Source organism: Hyaena hyaena, unplaced genomic scaffold (genome assembly GCF_003009895.1).
Source record: "Hyaena hyaena isolate Hyena2069 unplaced genomic scaffold, ASM300989v1 scaffold_26, whole genome shotgun sequence".
NCBI lineage: Eukaryota > Metazoa > Chordata > Mammalia > Carnivora > Hyaenidae > Hyaena > Hyaena hyaena.
The window spans coordinates 2470297-2494357 of NW_024080658.1; the positions used below are offsets into that span (position 1 = coordinate 2470297).

At 40.5% G+C, this 24061-nt stretch overlaps 1 protein-coding gene across 1 annotated transcript in view; it reads left to right on the forward strand.

Annotated features, from left to right (window-relative positions):
* Positions 1 to 3759: 3759 nt before the first annotated feature.
* TNFRSF11B (TNF receptor superfamily member 11b) overlaps positions 3760 to 24061 on the forward strand; it is a 29421-nt gene continuing 9119 nt past the window's right edge. Inside the window, exons 1-2 of the mRNA XM_039227210.1 lie at positions 3760 to 4005; positions 22971 to 23340. Of these exons, the coding sequence (XP_039083141.1) occupies positions 3976 to 4005; positions 22971 to 23340 (400 nt within the window). The 5' untranslated portion in view covers positions 3760 to 3975. The remainder of the gene's footprint in view (positions 4006 to 22970; positions 23341 to 24061) is intronic.

Consider the following 24061-nt stretch of genomic DNA (forward strand, 5'->3'; position numbering starts at 1 on the left):
CACTTTCAAGCAGACCCTTAGGTAACTGATGACTTCAGTCAGAAAATGCTTCGCTCTACGACCTTGCCTTTCTATACATTATTGTTGCAGAGCAAATACGTGTAGTCTATAACACGTTAAAATTCAAATAGCTTTTGTCTAGACTATTAATATTCTTAAAATCATGTGTGTTAGTGAAGAAATAGGCAAATATTAATAAAACAAAAGAAAATCAATAGGCTAGCTGCATAGTATTTCTCCTCCTTTCCTTCTCTTCCTTCTCCTGTGAAATCAGAAAAGCCTTCATTTTAATAGCAATGAAATAACAAGGAATATGTTTCTGTTCTCCAAGTTAATAACCTTTCATTTACATAACTTAGAACTAGTATTTCCAATTTTCAGATGAGGGATCTAAGGCGCAAGATGATCTAGACACTTGATTAGTCACTTCAGAGCCCACGGCAATCCAGATCTCCCAGATGACCTAAATCAATTCCTGTCCTGGGTTTCAGGCATTTTCATTATGATGACGGTTAAAGTGGCCTTCTGTAGCAGGTGCTTTGCCGCTGTGCTAAAGAGATGAAGTGTTTTCCTCATGGGAGCTCCCAGTATTCTGGTGCTGTTTCTTAGGAGTGGCAGAAATACAGGCAGTGAATGTGTTCAGCATGGGGCCCAAGTCAAAAGGGTTCAGGCAAGAGATGAGAGTTATCTAAAGAGGTGTCACCTAGAAGGTCAGCATCCTACATATCTGGTGACCGGAAACAGAAGGTTAAATTTAAGGGACACTCCTTTTTTTTTTTTTTAATTTTTTTTTTTTTTAATTTATTTCTAGGAGAGAGAAACAGCGTGAGCAGGGGAGGGTCAGAGAGAGAGGGAGGCACAGAATCTGAAACAGGCTCCAGGCTCTGAGCTGGCAGTCAGCACAGAGCCCGACGCGGGGCTCGAACCTACGGGACACTGCTTTTAATGTCACCAATGGCCTCTGCCAATGAGGGATCTGTCACAGGAAGATGAATGTAGTCACGAGGTCTGCCAAGTTACTGTTCAAACGTTCCCCCTTGGTTTCAGTGCTAACTCCCTGGGCCCATTTCAATTCATGCTTCAGATGAACTGTGGCCTCAGAGTGTTCAGAGCTGCTGCCCATGGTAGGGGGTCAGGTAGGAGGACCAAAGGCATCAGCCAGATTGCTCCAGGAATATAACAAGCGACATGACCAATAACTCATAGTGTCTGTCTGTTTCCTGTCAGTCAGTGACTAATAAATGACCCAGAGTCAGGCCTTCAAATACGCAGACAACAGACAGCACACGGTCAATTTTGTGATTCTAACCAAACGATGTCCCAACTTTTCTCAAGAAGTTGGTGTCCCAACTTTTCTCAAGGTGTAATTATACCTGCCGCCATCGTTATTACTGTTACTGTCATTTGTAGTAATTCCCAATAGTTACAGGGAGCCAGGTACTGAGCTAAAGCTTCAAGGAATGAATATCAGAAGAAGATATATGATTTCTGCCGTTGGGAGTTTATAATCTCAACTCACCCTGTGCTCATATAAATGTCCCAATGAGAACCTCAGATAAGAAGAAGAATAGCTAGTAGGAAATGAGCACTTTCCACGTGCCAGACACCATTTTGAAAGCTTTACATGTTTTATCCAATTTAATCCTCATTAACAACCTTTGTAATCCTCTGAGGTAAGTGTGATTTTTATCCTCATTATACAGATAAAGAACCAAAACAGAAACACAAATAGGTTAGGGAAAACTTGCCTCAGGCCACAGAACTGGGCTGTAGAGGATCTGGGGTTCGAGGCGAGGTGTCTGGCTCCAAAGATCAGTGTCTTAGTTATCACTAGAACAATCATCGTTATAATTCAGTAAATATTTCCTGTAAGCCAGGCATTAGATAGAGTCATTTTACATGTATTACTCTATGTAATGCTCACCACTAGTGAGTAACCTCATTCATGTAATACCTTTTCCATGCTTTCATTTGTTCCCTTTTACATTTCTGTAATATCAGCATTATTTTTATCCTAGAGATGAGCTTAGAGAGACATGGAACTTCCCCAGGGTTAACAGTGCAGGACTCAATCCTTGATCAGTCTTCTCCAAGCTTTGGCTCCTGCATATTGGCATCATATTATATTTCAAGAAAAAATGCCTTCAAGGGGCACCTGGGTGGTTCAGTTGGTTAAATGTCTGACTTTGGCTCAGGTCATGATCTCAGGTTCTGAGATCAAGCCCCACATCAGACTCCCTGCTGTCAGTGTGCGGAGGCTGCTTCAAATCTTCTGTCTCCCCTCTCTCTGCCTCTCCAGCTCGAGGTCTCTCTCTTCCTCTCTCAAAAAATAAACTTTAAAAGAAGGCCTTTAAATAATCCTAGACAAACATCACCTTAATAGAAACAATAATATTGTCATTTATATAATGGCTTACTACTAACATTTGAATTGATTTGAGTCCCAAGGTAAGTCTATGTTAGTTGCTCAGGCTGTAGATGTCAAAACTGAAGTTCAAAAGTTGAGGTCTGAAATCATAGGACTTTGTCCTCACTCATTGACCCTCATTTATTCATCGTTCACTTAAACCATCATGCTGTTATCCTACAGCACTGGGGAGACCAAACTTTGTCTTCCCATTCACAGACCAGAAGAGCTGACATTCTTATCCTCCAAATATGTTCTACTCTGTCTGTGGATCCTCTTTGAACTTCTGGTGGAACCGAGTCCGTTTGAAGGGGCAGATGCTTTGATCTCCGTGGGCAATATTTGCCCCTAAGAGGCTCTTTTTTTTTTTTTTTTTTGATTCACCCCCTTTCACCCTTGAACTCTGGCTAAGAGTAGAACTTGCCCTTTTCAAGAAACCTATCACTGAACACTTGGTCCCGATGGGGAAGCCGGCTCTGAAGTGGCGTTTCCAGCACCTGGTGAAAACCTAACCGCAGGACCCCTCAGGACAGGACTAACTTTCAGACAAGCAGCTTGCGGGCTTGAACGAGGAAGACAAGAGCCCTTTATGCAAGCCCCACACTTCTGTCAACAGCTTGGCGCCAGTAGAAGGACCTTGAAGAGGCAATTCCAGAAGTTCAGTACGTAGGACACTAAGGTACCAAGCGCCCTTGGATGATGACGGTGTTGATGAGGAAAACAGCGGCCACAGGTATCCCACAGGCCGCCACGCTGTTTCCTGCTTTCCTAGGCGGGAGGTTTTTCCTCTGCTGATTGACTTTGGCTCAAACTACCCGCAGAGCAAGAAGCGAACCGGAGGAAAGCCCCCGCTCTAGAACCAGTCAGAAGTCAGAGAAGGGCCTCCTTCTGCGTGGTCTCCGTAAGCCTGGAGATCCAGGACCGCTGCCAGCAGGGCCCTGAGCCAGTGCGGTGCATAGAGGGGAGGCCTTGTGATCGGAGCTCTCAGAAGCCTCAGGGAAGGGGCCCGGACAAGAGGGGGTGAAGTGTGGGGGACACACGCCGGGCTGGGCCCGGGTCTCGGCTGGGGCGGCGGCGCAGGGCGGCGGAGGAGGGCAGCGCGGTGCCCCAGCGTGTGCCCGGCCCTCCCAACGCCGGTGGCGGCTGCCAGGGGGCCGCCCGCTGGCGGGAAGCGGCCAGGAAACCTCAGGGCCGCGCGGAGACAGCGGCCTCCTTGTTTCGCAGCCTAGTGGCCTTTTTTTTTTTTTTTTTCTTTCCCTGGGAGGGCCAGACATCCCCGCCCCACCCCCTGCTCCTGCCCCCACCCCTCCCGGCGGTTCTTTCCGCCCCGGCTCTGAAAGCGTTAACTCCGGAGTTCGGCGCACACCCCACGGCTCCCGCCCAAGTTCCTAAAAAAGAAAGGTGCAGAGTTGGGTCCAGATAGAGAATGAATGATCAAAGCCAAGCGGGTACTTCCTGTCGCCCGGACGCTATATATAACGTGATGAGTGCACGGGCTGCGGAGACGCACAGGAGCGCTCGCCCAGCCGCCGCCGCCGCCCAGCGCCTGAGGCTTCCCGGGGACCGCAATGAACCAGCTGCTGTGCTGCGCCCTCGTGGTGAGTTCCCGCCCGGGGCACGGGCGCTGCGAGCCTGCCGGCCCGCCGCTCCGCCGCCTCCCGCCGCCCGAGGGGCGCCCAGCTCAACGCCTCCGGGTCCCGGGAGAGCTCTGGGCTCAGGTGGGAAAGGGAGGCCTCCCTGGAGAGCTCATCGCGTCCCTCCTAGGGTGTCCCTTTGCACTGGAAACTTCCTGCTGGGGTTATGGAAAGGGGAGAAGAGTTCTAGACCTTTCTCGTTTGAATGATCTGTATCCATTTTATTTACTTTCTTCATTGCAGATTATTTAGCGTCCTCAAGGAGTTCATACCATCTTTGCTTAGTTGGATATTATTATTATTGTTATTATTATCATTATTATTAAAGTAGCCCCTTAGAAGCAGAGGAAGTTGGAGATGCCAGTCCCCTTAAAACTATTATAACTAAAACAAAATTTGGATGCAGTGAACATGACAGCGTACATAGCCAGGCTCATTCCCTACTTAAGCAAATGTTATGGGAAATTTTGCATAACTGGCACCAGTTACATACACATGTATGCACACATATACGTGCATACATTTCATAACTATGCAATTTAACATTCTAATAAAATTTATTTTTAAAACGGTTCATTCCAGTTGTCAACTTCAATATGATATGGAAGATATTGGTGAGCTAATGTTAATTATGTTCTAAAATTGATTTAAGTAATTGAAGTTCAGGGGCGCCTGGGTGGCTTAGTCGGTTAAGCGTCCGACTTTCGCTTAGGTCATGATCTCGCGGTTCGTGGGTTCGAGCCCCGCATCGGGCTCTGTGCTGACTGCCAGCTCAGAGCCTGGAGCCTATTTCAGTATATGAATCACACTCTCTCTAAAACACACCAAAACACACAATATCTCTCTCTCTCTCCTAGAAATAAATAAAATATTTAAAGAAAAAAAAATAAATAATTGAAGTTCAGTACTAAATAGAATGATGTTATATTTAATGTAGTGTTTGGAAAGAGCGTCTGTGACTTTACTTGTCTTTTTTTTTTTTTAATTTAGATTTTTGACCAATCAAGTTAATAAGATTTGTATGTAGATAGTTCTGTGCTAAGGACTCATTTCCTTTATGTCACTAGAGTGTAGACTACATTAAGATATGAATCGGACATTCACAAAGGGATAGGAAAACCCATATTTAAGTCACATATGTGTTTTGGACGTGTTGGAGTAAATGTTTGAATTTTAACATCTAACTCACAAATAGTGAGTAGTAGGCTCGGAAGTCTTCCAATTAGTTCCCAGGATACACAAGCATAAATAAGTAAGTAAACAGCAAAGTCACTAAAGAAAATGTAGGTTAGACAGGAGTGCACAGAGAAGTATCTTATCTACCACTACATATGTAAGATGCAATATAAAAATAGCTCCACCAGTGTGGGTACTATGGAGAACTTTTTTAAAAAGTAAACTTTATTAAAACATAACACATATAGGGAATTGCACAACTCATATGTTCCTAATAAAGTTTCTTAAAGTGAACACTTGTGAGCTAGCACCCAGATCAAGAAATGTAGCATAGGGGCGCCTGGGCGGCTTAGTCGGTTAAGCGTCTGACTTTCGCTTGGGTCATGATCTAGCGGTTCGTGGGTTTGAGCCCCGCGTCGGGCTCTGTGCTGACTGCCAGCTCAGAGCCTGGAGCCTATTTCAGTGTCTGTGTCTCCCTCTCTCTCTGACCCTCCCCTGCTCACGCTGTCTCTCTCTCTCTCCTAGAAATAAATGAAAATATTAAAAAAAAAAAAAAAGAAAGAAATGCAGCATTACCAGCACCCCAGAAGCTCCCTGGGCTCCCTCCCTATCACTACTATGTCTAATACCAGAGTAATCAATATTCTTCACTTCTAACATCAAATTTGGACTTTATATACATGGACATTATCACTTTTCTGTGTCTGGCTACTTTCACTTAAGTTCCATGATGAGATCATTTTTACCATTGGGTGTATAATAGTTAACTCATTTTCATTGTATGGTATTCCATTGTATGGATGTACCACAATTAATGTAATCATTCTGGTGTTCGGCTAGTTTGCATAATTCTGCTCTTAATATGGGGACATTTTATTCTTCCTTGCCCTTTGTATTCTGTCAGAGATTTAATTAATAATAAACATATTACCAATGACTTTTAAATTTCAGAATTTCCACTAAATAATAATGTATGTACATAATAATAAGTGTTCCTAAACACTAAGTAGATGAAAGTTTTGATATGTAGTCTATCTAGGGAGATAGTTGTGTGCCTAGCTAATACTAATTGTAGATGATGCAGAATTATCAAGAGAAGACTTCATATGTGTTTTGAACCCAGTAAATACTTTCAGTGGGAAAGGTTTTCATTTCTCTTTCTATAGTTTCTGAGATTGACTTTATCTGCTGAGTGATTGGAAACGGACACTTTGTACTTACACACAAGGGGTCCAGTTGCGCTTTTGTAAAAGCACGGAGGCACAGTTGTAAGAAGTAGAAGTATTAGAGGAATTTGTCCTTTGTAGCAGGCGTGCCACTAGGCACCAGGGGCAGAGTGGAAAGCAAGATGGACACCATTGCTGTCCCCGTCAACCCCACAGTCTAATGGAGAAGGCGCACACTGGACTATTAATTCTGTGTCTAATGAGAGTACCAAAGGGGAAGTGCTCTGTGACCTGGGAATATAAAAGATTCTGCTCTCCAGGTCCTTCTGAAGGAAGCTGCAGTGCACAGCGCTTATCAGCTGGACCAACCTTCAAATCCAGTAGCACCCCCTACTCGATAAATGACCATGGGCAAGTTACATCTTTCTTGAGTTTTCTCCTCAATAAAAGAAAGCTAATGATATGTACACATGCAAGATAACCTGCAACTTTCCTGCTTCATATTAACAGTAGCTTCTAGCATTTTGCTCACAGACAACTGAAGGTAAATCTAGACCCAAGTGAATGATGGAAATGAAATGCTGAGGATGCTAGATGGAAGGAGGGAGAGAAGACCACTATCTATTACCTCGAAGGAGGGGTAGAATATATCCATTGTTGCAGATAAAATCCAGGTGTCCTGAACAAAGGAAGTGGGAGAAAGTAAAAGCATGTGGCAAACCGGAATTCTGGATTCTTTTGGGGATAGCAGAGGATATGCTGGTAGGCAAGCAATGAGGGGGCCTGGCCATGAAGGCCAATGCCAAAGGCCTCTCATAGGCGCTCTGGGATGCTCACTAATGTATCAAGCAGGGGCCTGCACTACAAAGTGAGGTAGCCGTAGCAGGCCATTCCGTTCATGGTTGCTCAAGGGCTGCCTGATACTCTGGGATATCCTGGCCTAGGCCTGGATCGTAACTGGTGGCTGACGCTTCCCATCCTGTAGGGCCCGGACCACCCACTGGTCTTCTCAAAGCTCAGCTCCTACTTAATATCATGGTGACAAGACTTGGGGTGGAGGGTGCAGATGATGGATGTCAGGGGAAGTAGATGATTGGCTCTCAGGACTACTGCCTGGTCTGCCTGTACTTTAGGATAATGCTTTTCTGGTTTGTTTTGTTGTTTTGTTGTCATTTATTTTGGTTTTCTTCTCCTCACCCAGTGACTGAGGGTGTGTATTTGTCTAGCCTGTATTTGTTGGCTTATTTACTTATTTTAAGATAATGATCACTCTGGAGTTTCTAGGAGACTCAGACATTTATTCGGTCCAAAACAGTTTTGATCCCTGCCCCTAGCAACCTTCCTGACCTTTGTCACCTAGCAACCTTCAACACAATTCCCTAATTTATTAAAGTAAATCTTTAATTTTACTTCTAGGGCTTAAACCATGTTGTCAGATTCCATTGGTTGGGGAAGAAAGCATTCTGTGCTGGATGTTTTATCCACTTAGTTCTAGAAGGAGAGACATGGCAGTGTCTATCAAAGGGGCACTAAACACACACTCAACTCTTCTTGCTCTCCTATCCACTAACTTCCCTGCTGGGTTTTGCCCTAAGCAAACCCTCAGCCTCCCTGCCTACATGTTCCCTATTCTGAAAGCTTCTGTGAAAAGCATTATTTCCCTCAGCATCTCATTAACCAATAGCATTTTCTTTAGCCTGAGTTTCTCCTTTGCAGCTGAAAAAAAGTGGACTGGAAAATAGATTGCAGAGAAAGAGTAATTTTATAAAAATTTATGTTTGCATTACTCAAGGCCTTGACTAATGATACCTGGCTGCCCCTTATGTTGCTATGATGAAGCAAAAATGCTAAAATTATCAGTGTATTTGTATGTTTTGCCCTGTAGGGCAGTCATTCTCAATCATATCACTTCTTCCACACACTTTGAAAATAAGTCCTTTGTAACAACTCTCTTGCTCTCCTGAAATGAAATTTAGAGTACATATATTTTACCTACACACATAATTTTTAAAGTCAGTATACCGGCGTAACTATAGGGGAGAAATAAAAGGAAAGTAGCCTATAATACAATAAGCTTCACTGTAAGACATAATGAAACAGTGATACGTTAGCATCTTTATGTGAAATTGCCATTAACAGACCACTAGGAACAAAGGCTGAAGCCCATGTGATACATTGGGGTTCAAAACCATGATCAATATTGGCTTTGGTACTGTGCTTTTCTGAAACGGTGAACAAACCTTGCTCAAATTTTAAACAAAGCAAAGTACAACCTTCAATCCAATTTTATGCTGTTAAATCCTATAAAATTTAGTATATATACAAATCATGCAAACACCACTTTGTGTATATGTAAAATGGCATCAGAATCTAGGCCAGGAAAATGATAAATAGGTTTTTTGTTTAGATCACTTAAGATATTTTTTTTAAGTTTACTTATTTATTTTGAGAGTGAAAGAAGCAGAGAGAGCAAGTGATTGCGAGCAGAGGAAGGACAGAAAGAGAGAGGGGGTGAGACAGAGAATCCCAAGCAGGCTCCACACCATCAACACAGAGCCCTAGGTGGGACTTGAACTCACAAATCATAACATCATGATCTGAGCCGAAACCAGGAGTGGGACGCTTAACCAGCTGAGCCATCCAGGTGCCCCTAGATCACTTATATCAGTTGTCAATAAGACATTTAAAGTGTGTGAGACATGAGATTATTCTTGATTGTCCAGAGCAGTCTATAGTCATTGTGACAAAGAAATCTCCCATAAATTTCTCCAGAACTTAAAAGGGATAACATCACCACTTTGTGGGAAACAAAGTATAAGCTCTTTGCAAACACAGATTTCCATTTTCTTCGTATTTGTAGCCCCCAGGTCTCCACAGTGTATGACACTAAACGTGTATTTGTGGAATCAAAAGACCTATAGTGAGATCTGGTAGGGTATTATATAATGTACCAACAGTTTCCATGAGTGTTCCAACAGAATTTAGCTTACTGCCAGAAATTTAACATTCTAATGTTGGCTTTGATCTCTTTCAAAATATAAATATGACGTCCTATCCACTTGACCACTATTTTAGATATTCTTTGTACATTTCTACTACGAAGTTTCATTCAATACCTTAATGAAGACCCATTCTTTTTTTTTTTTTTTTTAACATTTATTTATTGGTTTCTGAGAGAGAAAGAGAGAAAGGGCAAGGGAAAGTCAGAAAAAGAGTGAAGGCCAGAGAGAGAGGGAGACCGGGTGCCAAGTGAAATGGGCTCTGTGATGACAGCAGAGAGCCTGATGTGAGGCTAGAACTCACGAACCACAAAATCATGACCTGAGCCAAAAGCAGACGTTTAACTGACTGAGCCACGAATGCCTTCAAATGCCTCGAAGACACAGTCTTAAGCAAGCAACAGAAATGAACTAGATTCATGGAGTGACCACTGGAGGTGCTACCTAAACTCAGTTGAACCCACATTCTGATCTATCCATATCGTTTGTTTGGACATCAAGTATTCATTTTTTGATTGATCAATTTTACATGTTTGTAAAACGTGCCAATAGAGAGTAGACATTTGGATTCAAAATTTCAGAGCACGGGAGAAACCGGGGCCGAAGGTAGAAAATCTGGCCATTCCCATACAGCGGGTGTCTAACACAGTATGGAAAGGTGATTTCACATGGCAAGAGAGGAGAAGGGGAAGAGCCTCAGTGTGCATTTCCGTTACTGATAGTCCAGTAAACAAAATGCAAATATGAACAGTAATAGCAGCCCTGTTTAGAAAAGTAAACAAAAATCAAAATAAAACTGAGCAACCCACAATAGCAGGAACTAGTGAATCGGAAATCCTAGCAACATCTGTAAACTATCTGTGCAAGAAGAAAGACTGAGGTATGGCCAACTTGAAATAGATACAAGAACAGTATTTTTGTGTGACATGTAATTAGTTTTTGGAACTCACTACCACAGAATATTTTGGGGTGACTAGCATAGAAAGTCTAAAAAAAGAATTCTTTTAGACAGTTGTAAGGGATAAGAATAGTGTGACAACACATTAGGTACGAAGCTGTGTGGTACCCACTCCCTCTCACATTTACCTGGCCGCTCTAAATTAATGTTCCGAAGGCCAGAACAGTCTGCAGACACACTAAAATGGTTTCTCCCTGCTACAAGGTGACATGACTTCCCAGGTACCTGGGTAGATTGTTTTCACCTCAATTTCTGAGAAGCACAAGAATCAGCCAGACCATAATAGGTAGAGGATGCCGGAGGAAATGAAATATCTCTCCTAAAACCCTCCTAAAAAAGTAATGTGCTCCTAATGGCCTTGATTTATTACTTTCTTATTTTGATTTTTTAAAAATTTGCCTCTCTAAAATTATGTGTTAATACTGTGAAAACATTGTTTAATTTCCTTGAAGCATCTTCCATAGAAATAAAAAGAATAGCCTAAGGATTTTTACTTCAATTTAGTCTGTACCTTGGTAGCATTTTCTGTAAGAGCTTCTTAAATAACCAACTGTAAAATAGGAAAATGGGTGTCAAGATGAATTTAGATTTAAAACAAGACAATAATTCATCTAAACTTTCTGACTGCCTTTAGTCAATTCAATTTTCTTCTCTGGTCTTTGATTCAGAAACTTCAATTCCCTTCTCCATGTAATGTTACTTCCTTGTTCAAAAAAGTGATTTTTTTTTTATTCTTTGAAGATACGGATATCAGGAACCTAGTCTTTAAAAAAGCTCCCCCCACCATCAATTGCACTAACACTGCCAATAAAAAAGAATGCAGTGTAGGAATTCATTTGGACATAGTGACTATAAGATCACTGCAGTGGCAGACAGGAGACTAGGGCTCTAATTTCTAAGCTGTGCTCTTGTTTTGTGATTCTAGTGCTGTGAGTCCTAACTTAACCCATCTCTAAAAATAGTTGAATCTTTTATAGTGTATTCCTGAAGCTAATACAACACTGTATGTTAATTACACTTGGATAAAAAAATCATAATAATATACATAAATAAAATAAAATAAGGGTATTGTACCAGGTGATATGTGGGAAGTCTGCTCTAGTTTTAAGCTGTTGTCATTAAAAAATAGTAGTAACAAATTGATGATATACTACTTAACACTCCAAACATGCAGAAGTCAAGAGGATTTATTTATATATTAAAAATTACCTTAAAGGAATGTTTTTTTTTAAATCTATTTTTTGCCATTGTCAGTTTCTTCCACCCAATTGGTTTCACGTAAAAGAAATTCTATTGAAGTCAATGAGATCCCAGAGGAAGCAGCTTCTGAAATGTTACGTACTTTTAGGTAGTAAGACTTATTTGCTTTAAGATCACAGATTATTCTTTTAAAGCATAAAGCATTTTCTCATTTGGAAACAAGTCCTTCTTGTCTTTAGCTAGTATGTACACAAGTCCTTAAGTATGTGTATTTTTCACGTTCCGTTTTGTTAGAAGCCAGGTCTGAGACATTCCCTCAGGACTTACTAAAGAGGTATAATTTTGGTTGCTAGCAATCTCCTTAGACTCACTGGGCAAAATTTTCTTTGCAATTGTCTTCATAAGGAAGTACTTGTCAACTGCACATGGCTTTTTGGAATAAATGTCAAACCTTCAGGCAGAGTAAGCATGATAATGGGCTAAATACTACCCTTGAGTACTACACTGGGCTGATAGACAGAAATCCCTGCTCCCACATTTGCTGTTTTCTGTCCCTTTTTTTAATATTCAGTAAAAAGAAGAGAAAATTAATTAGATCATGCTAAAATAAAGGTCTATGAGGAAGCATGAGTGATGTTTATTGAGCAATGCTGTAACTGTTAGTGCTATTTGTAAATTGTTCTTTGTCCTCCCTTCCAGAAACATGTCAAAACTGTGCTTTCCAGCCTTCTGGTGAAGGGGGAGGGGAGGTTGGGAGAGGACACAAATATTTCTGGACAATGACTTAGGAATTAAAAGAATCTGCCACTTCCAAATTAGAATACTTAACTGTGGACATATGAACCCTTCCCTCAGCTTTTTTTTTTTTTCCCTCTCTTTCTCTCCTCCGCAGCCAACCAGCCATGTTCTAGAAATTAGTTGCTTTATCATCCTAGGTCCTGAACAAAGGATAATGCCAATCGGCTTCAGTGGACTCCCTAGGAATATGGCATGAATGAGAAATAAACCTTTGTTATTTAAAAAAATTTTTTAAAAATGTTTTTATTTATTTTTGGGAGAGAGATGGAGCAGGGGAGGGGCAGAGAGAAAGGGAGACACAGAAACTGAGGCAGGCTACAGTCTCTGAGCTGTCAGCATAGAGCCCAATGCAGGGCTCGAACTCATGAACCACGAGATCATGACCTGAGCCAAAGTCAGGCACTCAACTGACTGAGTCACCCAGGCACCCCAAACCTTTGTTATTTTTAAGCCACTGAAAATTTGAAGCTGTTTATTAGTACAGCATAAAACCCAGCCAGTCCTAACTGACACATTAGCCAAATCCCAAGTCTTATCTGATCGTTGACAGGCAGGAACTTTATGGAGCATCCAAAATCACAAATGCTCAAACTTATGATTTACATGTTTAAACTCCTCCTTCATCAAAGATATTAGAAGTTTTTATGAGGAAGGACCTCTTCTTTATTCCATTGCTGCAAATTCAAAGTTTAGGGAACTAAAATTACATAAAAGCTTAGCTGGGCTGCAAAAAGGAAAGGTGAATAGATACTTAACAGCAATAGACTCTAAATCAGACACCCTAGTATGTGAGAGTAAGTGAACAGGGATCATGTTTTTTCCTCTTCATCGCTTCCAACTGATCCTTCCTTCACAGAGGTTCCCTGTCATCTTTCATCAGGATAACTTCCACCCATTTAAGCTGAGTCAAAGAAGGAAATCATAAAATAGAAATTTCTGCCACTAATGATTCTTAGAACATATGGAATCAACCAGAATTGTCAGGACAGATTTATGATGCTTTTGGTTTATAAAACTTCCGAAGAGTTTTATATATGTGTATATGGAAGACACACACAATAGTTCACTTAATTTTCATAAAAATGCTATGATGTGGAGATTAGTATCTATCTTATAGATGAAGAAACTGAGGTTCAGAGAGGTTAAATAGTTTTCCTTAAGGTTAACTAGCTGGGGTTTTTTTTTGCTCTATAGGAATTTCTATCGAGTAGCTGAGTCTGGGGCGGTGGGGGGAGGAAGGGGCGGAATATCCATTAAGTAAGAGCGAAGTTTCTGTGGGTGCCTTCAGACCCAAGCTCAGGAGGGTCAAATCTTTGAACAATGTGATTCTGATGTACTTTTCATCCTTTTTCAGTTCCTCCCTCAGCTCCTGGGGGTCACCATGCTTTTTTTTTTTCTTTTGAAATTAAATGCCCTGGTCTCCTTACTGGACATGAGTTTTAAGCCCAGGTGCTTTGGCAACACAGCATGAGACAAACACTTATGTTTTAGTATCTTACTAGAAAGTGCAATCTTAGGGAAAGAGGAGTGAGTGAAAGAAGAGTAAGGCAGAAAAGGAAGGAGAGCAAATTCAAGGTGTTGGATTACCGAGAAGCTGCTGCTTAGTATAAAGTACTGCTCAGTGTCACAGAACCATCCTCCAGAGAGGCTGTGTGAATTACTGCATTTCAGGACAAGAGAGGGGGAAGGAATTATTCAACAGGATAGATAGATATATCTGGATGGATATATATATACAAGATGGATAAGATGGATAGATAAAAGATAGATCTTATCCAACTTTATATTGTGTTGTAGTTGATTACTTATATGCCTATGTCCTGCATCAAACTGCAAGTTCCTAGAGGGAAGAGTCACTTGTTAAAGCTTAGATTCAGAAAGGATTGGATTGAATCCCGCCTCAAATGTGTGCTGGCTCTGTGACCTTTGACAAGTCACTAAACTTCTCCGAAACTCTGTTTCCTCATCTATAAAATGGAGGTAATCCTGACTCCTCAGATGTTGGTGGAAGCGATGGATGATAATAGCATGCAAACAAAGGGCTTAGTACAGAGCCCAGTATATAATAATATAATGTACTACGCGATTATTATTTCCATATCCTGGGCTTCTAGAATCTCACATGTTGTAGGCACACAGGTAATGGCTCCATGTTTAACTCACATCCTATTTTGTTCCATTTTGATGTGTAGATTCTGTTCCATTTTATTACCACCATGGCTGTTTCTTTTTCTTACCAGCTGCCCTTAACCATATCCTGATTGGACCTCAATCCCTATCATTAACAACCAAAAGAGATTAATAAAATGATGTGAGTAATGTATTATCTTCAAAAAAAAAGCACTGTAGAAATAAAGTGGAATTTAAAAGTTTATGTTGAAAAATATCAGCATATTAAACGTATTGCCAATTCTGAGCCCCAAATGCCAAGGACCATTGCTGGAATACTCTGAAGTAATTTTTATCAAGTGGGCCTGAATGGACATAATTACAGAGAAAATTGCAGCTGGCCCTGCTGTTGAGCTGAAGTTTTCAGAATTAATGTTCAGTCTCAAATCTGGTGATTAACAGAAGCCCAAGAGAAGAAATGTTAAGATCTGGGGGCCAAAATACATGAGATCTCTACATATCTTTCTTGGGAAGTTTTAAGTGTACTTGTATTACTAGTTCTTTTTTTCTCAGGGATTTTTTTTTCCTTTTTATTTTTTAATCCATCAAACTCAATTGTCTGTAAAACTCTTCTGAAGTACCAAAAACATCATAAGCAAATCTGTCCTGACAATTCTGGTTGATTCCAAACATAAACGAGGTACTGCTAATTAACTTTAAAGGCTTCAAACAGCTAAAGGAAAGTTCCGAAGGGAATGCGAAATCACATTTAAAGTTGAAGTTTACCTGAGACAGTTCTTCAGCCCCAAGGGAAACAAAATAGTGTCGAATCTGGCTCAGCAATTCATCTAATAAATCATAATTGCTGTGTTTCCTTTCCTGATTGCCTGGCATTAGCTGTTGGCAGCAAATGAGTTCTGTATAGATGAACAGATTTAATTCATTTGCTCTTACTTCTTAGAGACACAATCCTCAGCCAAACAACTGGCTATTGTGAAAACTATTATGCAGTGGGAGACCCTTAGGTGGGGACCTGACAGCAGCAGATAAACCTCTCTGATGAACTACCTGATTTTTTTCTACATTCACCTTTAAAATGGAGGCTAAATGCAAATAGAACAGTAGCTCCAAAATGTCATGCAAAGATGAAAGGTGCTTTAAAATTTGTTTTTCCTTTAAGGGCACCTAGGTGGCTCCTTCAGTTGAGCATCCAACTCTTGATTGTGGATCAGGTGGGGATCCAAGGATCATGGGATCGAGCCCCATGTCAGGCTGTTTGCTGAGCATGGAGCCTGCTTAAGATTCTCTCTCTTCCTCTGTCCCTCTCTCCTGATTGCACGCTCTCTCTTACTTTCTAAAATTAAAAAATTAAAATTAAAAAAAATTTTTCCTTTAGATAAATTGTGCCATCAGTATCATTTTATAGATGAGAAAGTTGCAGATTTTTTACTTGTTCTTGAAAATTTACCCTTTACATATTGGATATTTGTCTGCATTCATCTATCATCACCAGTAATCCTAGTTACACATAGTAAGCATTCAATGTATCTACTGAATTGAATAAAATTAAATTGGATATATTGAATACCTGATATGTATAAGGCACCATGATAAGCTTGTAAGGAGTATGGAGACTAATACTATCTGGTCCCTCTAAGCAAACCCATGAAACTGCCTTGAAACAATTGATATAGACCAAGAAAATGATATCAGATGGGATGATACTGAAACTAATTTAAAAAAAATCAGAGACTTTTTCTAGAGACAATTAAGAATAAGGTAGAGAGTCAACTTATGGCACATCCTAGTGTGTTACTTCTTACTGAACAAAAAAGTTCAACATGTCTTCAAAAAGAAGTCTGGTTCAATATGTCTCCCATTTCACACCTTCTATATAATTAGTATATGCAGTAATGCCTACTACATGTCTGGAAGCTTATTCTTTAGCAAATGTATTTGGGTCCCTCCTCTGATTCATTTGAAATACAACAACTGTACAGGGATAGTGAAAATAAGGATTATTCTCATCTTAGAGGTAAGATAGTAGCTCAAGGTTACTAAACCTGGTGGTTGAACTGAGCTTGGAATCCTGGTACTTATATTCTAAATGCAAATACCAAACTGAAGGGCCTCTTTTTAATTAACATTGATCTAATGGCCAAGCTGTATACTTTTTAGAACTTACTAATTATTCATTTAGCCTTCTTTTTGAAACACTGTGATATCTCTACCTTTTTTATCTTCTGTTTTCACCCCTTCTTGCATATGTTTATCAGTTCCAGGGTTAGCTTTTTCTTCATTTATACTTATATGTAATATCCCTGAGTAATGCCATCTGATCTCTCTGCTTCTAGAGCCATATATGTGCTCTTAACATTGAAACCTATGTCTTTATCTGCCTTTCTGTCCTCAGTTCCCAACACATATAACCAATTATCTAGTAGACGTCACTTGAGTCTCATAGATGGAAGATGTTCCAAACTAAATTCATTTTCTTTCTCCATCACTGTCTCTTCCTATTGCTGTCAGTAATTAATGGCAATACTACATACCTAATAGTTCAGATTCATGGGCATGTTCTTCAGTTGTTCTCTAGGACATCCCCCTATGCAGTCAGCCAACATATCATATCTATCCTTTCCTCTATGCTATCACCAGTGTTTAACTTAAACCCCTCATAATTTCTGACCTGTTTCTCTGCTGAATCTTTTCTTGATCCCCTTTCTCCTCTCCTCTCTTCTATTTCTAATTGATTTGCCTGATTTATGAATATTTTACATCAGGCTGGGCTTTAGGTTGAATCTTCCTATGAAACAGGAACATTAACTTATTCAACTCCATCATTTAGCAGTATTTCCAGAGCATAGTAATTGTTTTGTGTTTGCTGAATGAATATATAAATGAATTATTTAAGGAATGGAGGAAAAAGGAAATGGGCTACTACACTATAAGACTATAGAAAATCAAATACACTAAACTTCACAGTAGAATAATTTTTTAAAAAATAAGCTTTATAGTTTATACTACAAGAGATCTTTTGGAAACTGAATGAATGTGGCCCTTCTTGGCTAAGATGGACTATAAAATGGCATGCTTTCCAAACTGACCAGAGGTTTAGCTAACTCTGGATAGTCCTCAAATACTTTTCTGTGGCAAAGATCAGGACAAGAGATCACAAAAGGAACTCCCAAGCCAAGTAGTTATTTCAAGCTCTGCGTGGGCTCCTTTTAATGAATTTTCCATAAACGGAAACCCACTAGGTCACTCATGGTTCTGTATACCAGAGAGGAAGCCCAGTAGTATGGAATTGGCTGTATTGAATAACGCAAAAAAAAATTTGCTGAAGGAAGTATATTCTTCTCTCGTCCTTTAGGACGAAGCATACACAAGTAGAGTGCTCTAGTCAAATCACCATCTGAGAAATTTCTATCTTGGTAGCTTTGGATGTGTAAGAGCTAGTCTCAGTACAAAGAAAAAAAAGTCAGTGTCAGTTCATGTGGACTTCCGGAAGTCTTCTTTGATCTTTCGTGCTCTAATAACTCTATGCAGTCTAAATGAAAAATTAGTACATCAGGTCTTAATTTTAGACTATGCGTGAAGGCTATAGCATAAGTGAGACCATTTGGTAAATGTTAAAGGATTTGACCAAAAAAAATCCCACTCTTCTATGGAACATGCTCTGGGTTTGAATTATGCTTCCATTAGTTAGTGTGACATAGGACAGTGACTTACTCATTCTAAGACTCATTTTTGTAGCTGGTAGAAACTTAATAATAATAATAAAACATCCTAATGTAGATACAAACCAAAATATCCTAAAGATTATTTTTTATTCTACTGCTTATCACAGAGTAGAGATTTAATGCATACATGTTAGACTTGGAATAGACAAAACAGAATTCCATCTTCATATTGCCGATTTTTTGTTACCTGCACATATTATTATACCACTCTACTTCCTAAATATTGGGAATCCTAATTAGAACTTTTGTATATTTGGGACTGAGAGTTAGGTGATTAATAGATAAAGCAATTAAAACTTTTAGTAATAAAAATTGTACACATATATCATAAACTAAAACATTTAAATAAACATTTATTCACCTGTATTTTCAGATTTGGCCAGGGCTTTTCCTAGAATCTGTTTGCTAACTAACATCTTATGTTGTCTTTCTTACAGAACCCCGATCTATGATGTATTGCCCACCCATTTCAATTTCGGTACTTAAAGACATTTATGAAACAAATGGATTGCTCTAGATATTTCCCCCTTTCTGTTACTCAGCTACTCTGAATTCTCAATAGATTTTTGTTTTTGCTTCTTTGTGGCTCATCTTTATCAAGTTACTCCCAAATCTTTTTCATAGAAAAATAATTTTTTCACACCTATATTTGTTGATTTACATAACATTTAATTGAATTACCTAAGGATAATTACAAGTATAGCATAAACAGATACATATGTACAGTTAGCATAAACAGATTCAGCAACATACAACTGACTTTTGTGAAGTACCAACTCCATGGTAAAAGCAGACAAAAGATGGCATATTAGAGGAGAAGGGTACTGGGGCATCAATTGATTTTACAGAGGGAGAAGAAGGCATGTGTGATTGTAAGAAGTGGAGACTGGAAAAGGTTTCCCCTGTAAAATAAACAGCAGTGCAAGAAGTGGGAAGGGAGTTAAAGCAAGACATTTGTTTCCAAGTCCATTAGCTAATTAAATGCCGTCAAGCCACAGAATCTTACAATGGTAGAGCTGGAAAAGGCTTTGGAGAACAACTAATCAACCCACTCACCACCATACTCTACTAACATTTGATAAATGAGGGAAAATGTTTGGGTTGAAATAGAAAATTCTTTAACCACTGTCCACCACTGACTTCAGGAAGATCAGGGTGGGGGAGGGGGAAGCACTAGTTGGAGGATCTCAGATTCCCTTCAAGCACAGGTGCTCTACACCAATGGATGGATGAAAAAATAGAGAAAAATCCCATTTAACTGTTCTTTAAAAGTCAAACATAAAACACCAAAAGCAGAAAACATAAAACCTTTCTACAGAAGGCACTTTGTGCTTCCGCAGACACACCTTTGCACCTTTCCTAGCTTTTGCAGATGTTCATCAGTAGTTGTGCATTTTACATGGAAATTTATTTTTGAACTCCTCTAAATACCACCAGCTGACAAAGGAGATCAGGCCAGTGTTAAGATGCTGTGCTCTCCTATGGCATGTTTTTCATTGCTTTTCCAAGAATTGCTGAAGAAAGTAAGAGACAGGACTGAGATGAAAAGCCCTATTGATCTTGCCTATCCTCTGTCCAGTAACTAGTTCCAGAAATTCTGTGCGGGAATTGGGGCTAACCAGAGATTGAGGCTTAACCATCCAGTTTTGGCCACACAGTTGTCTTTTTACCAAAGTGGAAATTTTTCAAATAAAACACAGAGGCCCAATAGAAGTTGCTAAAAACAAGTTATTTTGTAGTTCCTCAAGGCTTTCTGATTTTTAAAAATACATATGATAATCCCATGTAGTAGCCTTGGAGAAATTACCTTCACTAACATAATTGCCCTCTAATCCTTAAGTCAACCTTATTTATTAATTTCTCTGTGGATTCCTTTTACCTCAGATTCCCTGTATTTTGAAGAAATGGCAACTAATTTCCAAAGCATGGTTTCAGCAAACCAACAGTGTCATGTCCAATTGCCTAGAAAAATATAAATTGCATCAGCTTTCTTGGTCAGATCTTCTATTTGTGTGGCTCCTTCTACTGAGGAACACAAGCACTGTCTTGGGGGTGGGGGGTTCCCATCCCATCCTCATCCCATCTTGGTAAGGGAGAAAAGAGTCAGCTAATGAGTAAATGGGCACAACTCAACCATGTTGAAATGAGAAAACGGGAATGTTGGGGAGTCAGGCTGGAGGATAGTCTTTCAGGAAATTAAATGTGAACAGCAAGAGAAAAAAGGCATTTCTCCTTGTTTCCATGTGTCTTCAAGTTGCATCAGGAAAACTTCATTCCCTAGCACTGAAGATTTTAGAAATATTTAAGCCAAATCCACACATGGGGCCTTGAAAGAGGTAGCATAATACATTCAAATGACCAGGTAGCCACAAAGCTTTTTCTTCTTGCCTTATTTCCTTTAAAACATTGATCACTATTTGTAATTACTTATGTCTTCACTTCTTTGCCATCTGCCTCCTTGCTAGACTGTAAACTCCTAAAAGGCAAGAACCATCTTTGTTTTGTGCACCACTATATGCTGAGTACCTTCTACCATGCTGGTCCACAGCAGCTGATCAACAAATATGTGTTGAATGAAGAAATGGATTCCATATTTCTGAAAGATTCAGGGCAAACCAGAATTTCCACCACTGGCTCATTTCTTCTCTCTCCTAATGTCAATGTATTTCGGCCGAGTCAATAGAAAGCCCCCAGGGAAATTCAAGAACATTTTCCCCCAGAAACCCGCAGGTCATGAGGGTATCTTGAGAAGACCCCTGGAGCATCCCTGATTTTGCCCTGTATTTTACTTTTTGTTGGTTAGGAATCTTTTACATCACAGGACTCTGAAAATTACTCTTGGTTCAAAGGTCCATGGCCCGAGGTGAGATATTTTGTTCTTTTCTTCTGGTTTATCAGCTCACATTAGGTCCAATCAGCCCTGACGCTTGTCATGTTCCAGTAAGAAGTGAATGATACCAATTAGATTAAATGCCCGAATGCTTATGAAAAGGGCCATTCTTTACCTTTGTTACTCCTGATTCAAAAGGGAGTGCTGTTGGGGCGCCTGGGTGGCTTAGTCGGTTGAGCGTCCGACTTTCGCTTAGGTCATGATCTCGCGGTTCGTGGGTTCGAGCCCCGCATCGGGCTCAGTGCTGACTGCCAGCTCAGAGCCTGGAGCCTGTTTCAATCTGTGACTCCCTCTCTCTCTGACCCTCTCCTGCTCACGCTGTCTCTCTCTCTCTCCTAGAAATAAATAAAACATTTAAAAAAAAAAAAAAAAAAAAAGGGAGTGCTGTTTCCCTAGCTTGGCATGCTTTTCCCAGGTCAAGGGGCTTATGTGAGATTTCCTGTGTTCTGCAAAGGAGAGGAGTTTGGAAAAAATTATTGTATTTGGCCTGCCACCTCCCCAAAGCCTGAAAATAGTCAGTGTTGATCCCTGTACCATAAACAAACAATAAAAACCAAATAAGCCACGCCCTACACACAGACGACTCTGTTTCTTCTGAGCGTGTACTTTCTGTAATTAGTGTGAAGAACTACTTCAATGTTCTTTTGGAGACATTTTCAGATCTAGAATACAAGATAGAACGCCCCGTGGAAGCTTCCCTCCCAAGCAGTACTCTCACCCATAAAATTTTCTCTGTCCTGAACTAGACCTCTTCCTGACATGTACAGAAACTTCCAAAACCCTAGCTGCTCCCTGAGGTTTTTCCCAGTCAACCTGAAGATAAGTGGTCATTCAATTTTCTAGACAGTATTTAGCTTGGCAAGTCAAGACTAGGCCATATGATGTTCTGGAAGAAATATCAGCCTTAAAATTCTAGGAATCCTTCCAGTGAATTGTAGGCTCCATGAGGACAAGAGTTAGGTCTTACGTAACAGCATATTCCTGGTATATTCCTGGTAGGAATTCAGACCCTGGCTGCTGCATGATTGAATGAATGAATGAATGAATGAATGATCAGAATGACTGTTGATGTAATCTTCACACATCACCAACTCTATTTCACTATACATTCGGAATCTTGGAATGGGAAAACTGAAAGAGAGATAGCATCTAGTCCTAAATACAGCCATTATGACCTCCCCATTTAAATGTCATTAGTCACCCCACTTTCGCCTCCATGTTTCCGATCTCTTCGCCTTGCTCATTTGTTTTTTACAGCACTTGCCTTCTAACACATAATTTATCCGTAATTTGTTTTAGTCTCTTACTCACCCCCAAGAGCAGGAACTCCTGACTGTTTTGCTTACTGCTGGATTCTGGTTGCCCAGCACAGAGCTTGGCACATATTAAGGACTCAATAACTATTTGTGAAGTAAATAAATTAAAGAATCATTATTGAGGATGGACTCCACTGCAGGAATATTTTTAAGCCCCCTAATCCCAGCTTCACACCCATGGAATCTGAATGGGTAGTAGGGGTGTCAATCCCAAGAATCTGCATTTTTATCGGGGAATCTAGGAGATTCCGGCATAACTGTTTGAGAACCACTAATTCATCCAACTCACTAAACGAGACATAATCCTGAAGCCCAGGAAGATATAGCCTCCTGTCCCCTATGAGCCTGGGTTACTTTCTATAATGTGTGTTGCCAGTCCCATCTTGGTCTTTGAGATTAAGCTACTGGAGGCAAAAACTATGGCTTCAGAGCTTACTTCCTGAGGTGCGGCCCCATAGACAGGAAGATAGTGAAGATTCAGGTACTAAAGGACTTTTTGAGTCTACAGACGCCTTTGCACCGAAGAGCCACCTGTCTCCGTGCTAACATGCTGCTGTTTCCCTCTCTCCCCTAGTTCCTGGACATCTCCATTAAATGGACCACCCAGGAAACGTTTCCTCCAAAGTACCTTCACTATGACCCAGAAACCTCGCGTCAGCTGATGTGTGACAAATGTCCTCCGGGCACCTTCCTAAAACAGCACTGTACAGCCAGGCGGAAGACCGTGTGCGCCCCTTGTCCCAACCACTACTACACAGACAAGTGGCACACCAGTGATGAGTGTCTGTACTGCATCCCAGTGTGCAAGGAGCTGCAGTACGTCAAGCAGGAGTGCAGTCGCACCCACAACCGCGTGTGCGAGTGCGAGGAAGGGCGCTACCTCGAGGTTGAGTTCTGCCTGAAGCACAGAAGCTGTCCCCCCGGGTTTGGGGTGCTCCACGCCGGTAAGCACTGGCTTTCAGCACGCAGCAAAGTTAATGAGGTCGTACAAAGTCAGATAGCGGTGAAGGTTTAAGGGAACACTTTTGTCCCAATGATATTATAGGATAGCAAATTGCAAAGGTAATGGAAACTGCTAAGTACGTACTCTGTGTCTGGACTGCTGCCAAAGCTCCATTTCTCAGAGGAAGACTTTGCCACTACGGGGTGTGCCACTATGAGGTAATTTCGTGACAAATCTCAAATGTAGCAAATTGCTCTCTAATGAGATGTGTGATGGATTGCTCTTTTTAAAAGGGGACGCGCTGTGAGTTGCACTGTTTATAGCTGACATATATGCCCCTATGTTTCCCTTCAGCATGGGCAGCTTCAAACTGCCGTGCTTTTTGACAAACACCAGAAATGATAATTGATACCAAGAGAGTAATTAGACAGATATTAATGAGGCTCTGGAGTGCTTACAATGAGCAGTTATAATTAATTATGTAAAAAATGAGAATGGTTAGGGGAAATGCATTTCATCATTAAAAATGAAGCTAGTTCTTCCCTTGGCGTGGGAGTCAAGTGACTGTGAGGATAAAGACCAGCAGCATCTCCAAAATGAGCTTATTCTTTATTTTAGACAAAACAGATTGTCAAGCCAAGAGTAAGTACTTGTTTACAAACAAAGTACTTTCTCTTTTTGCATTTTGAACAGCGTAGGTTAAGGCCAGTGGGCGTTAAATC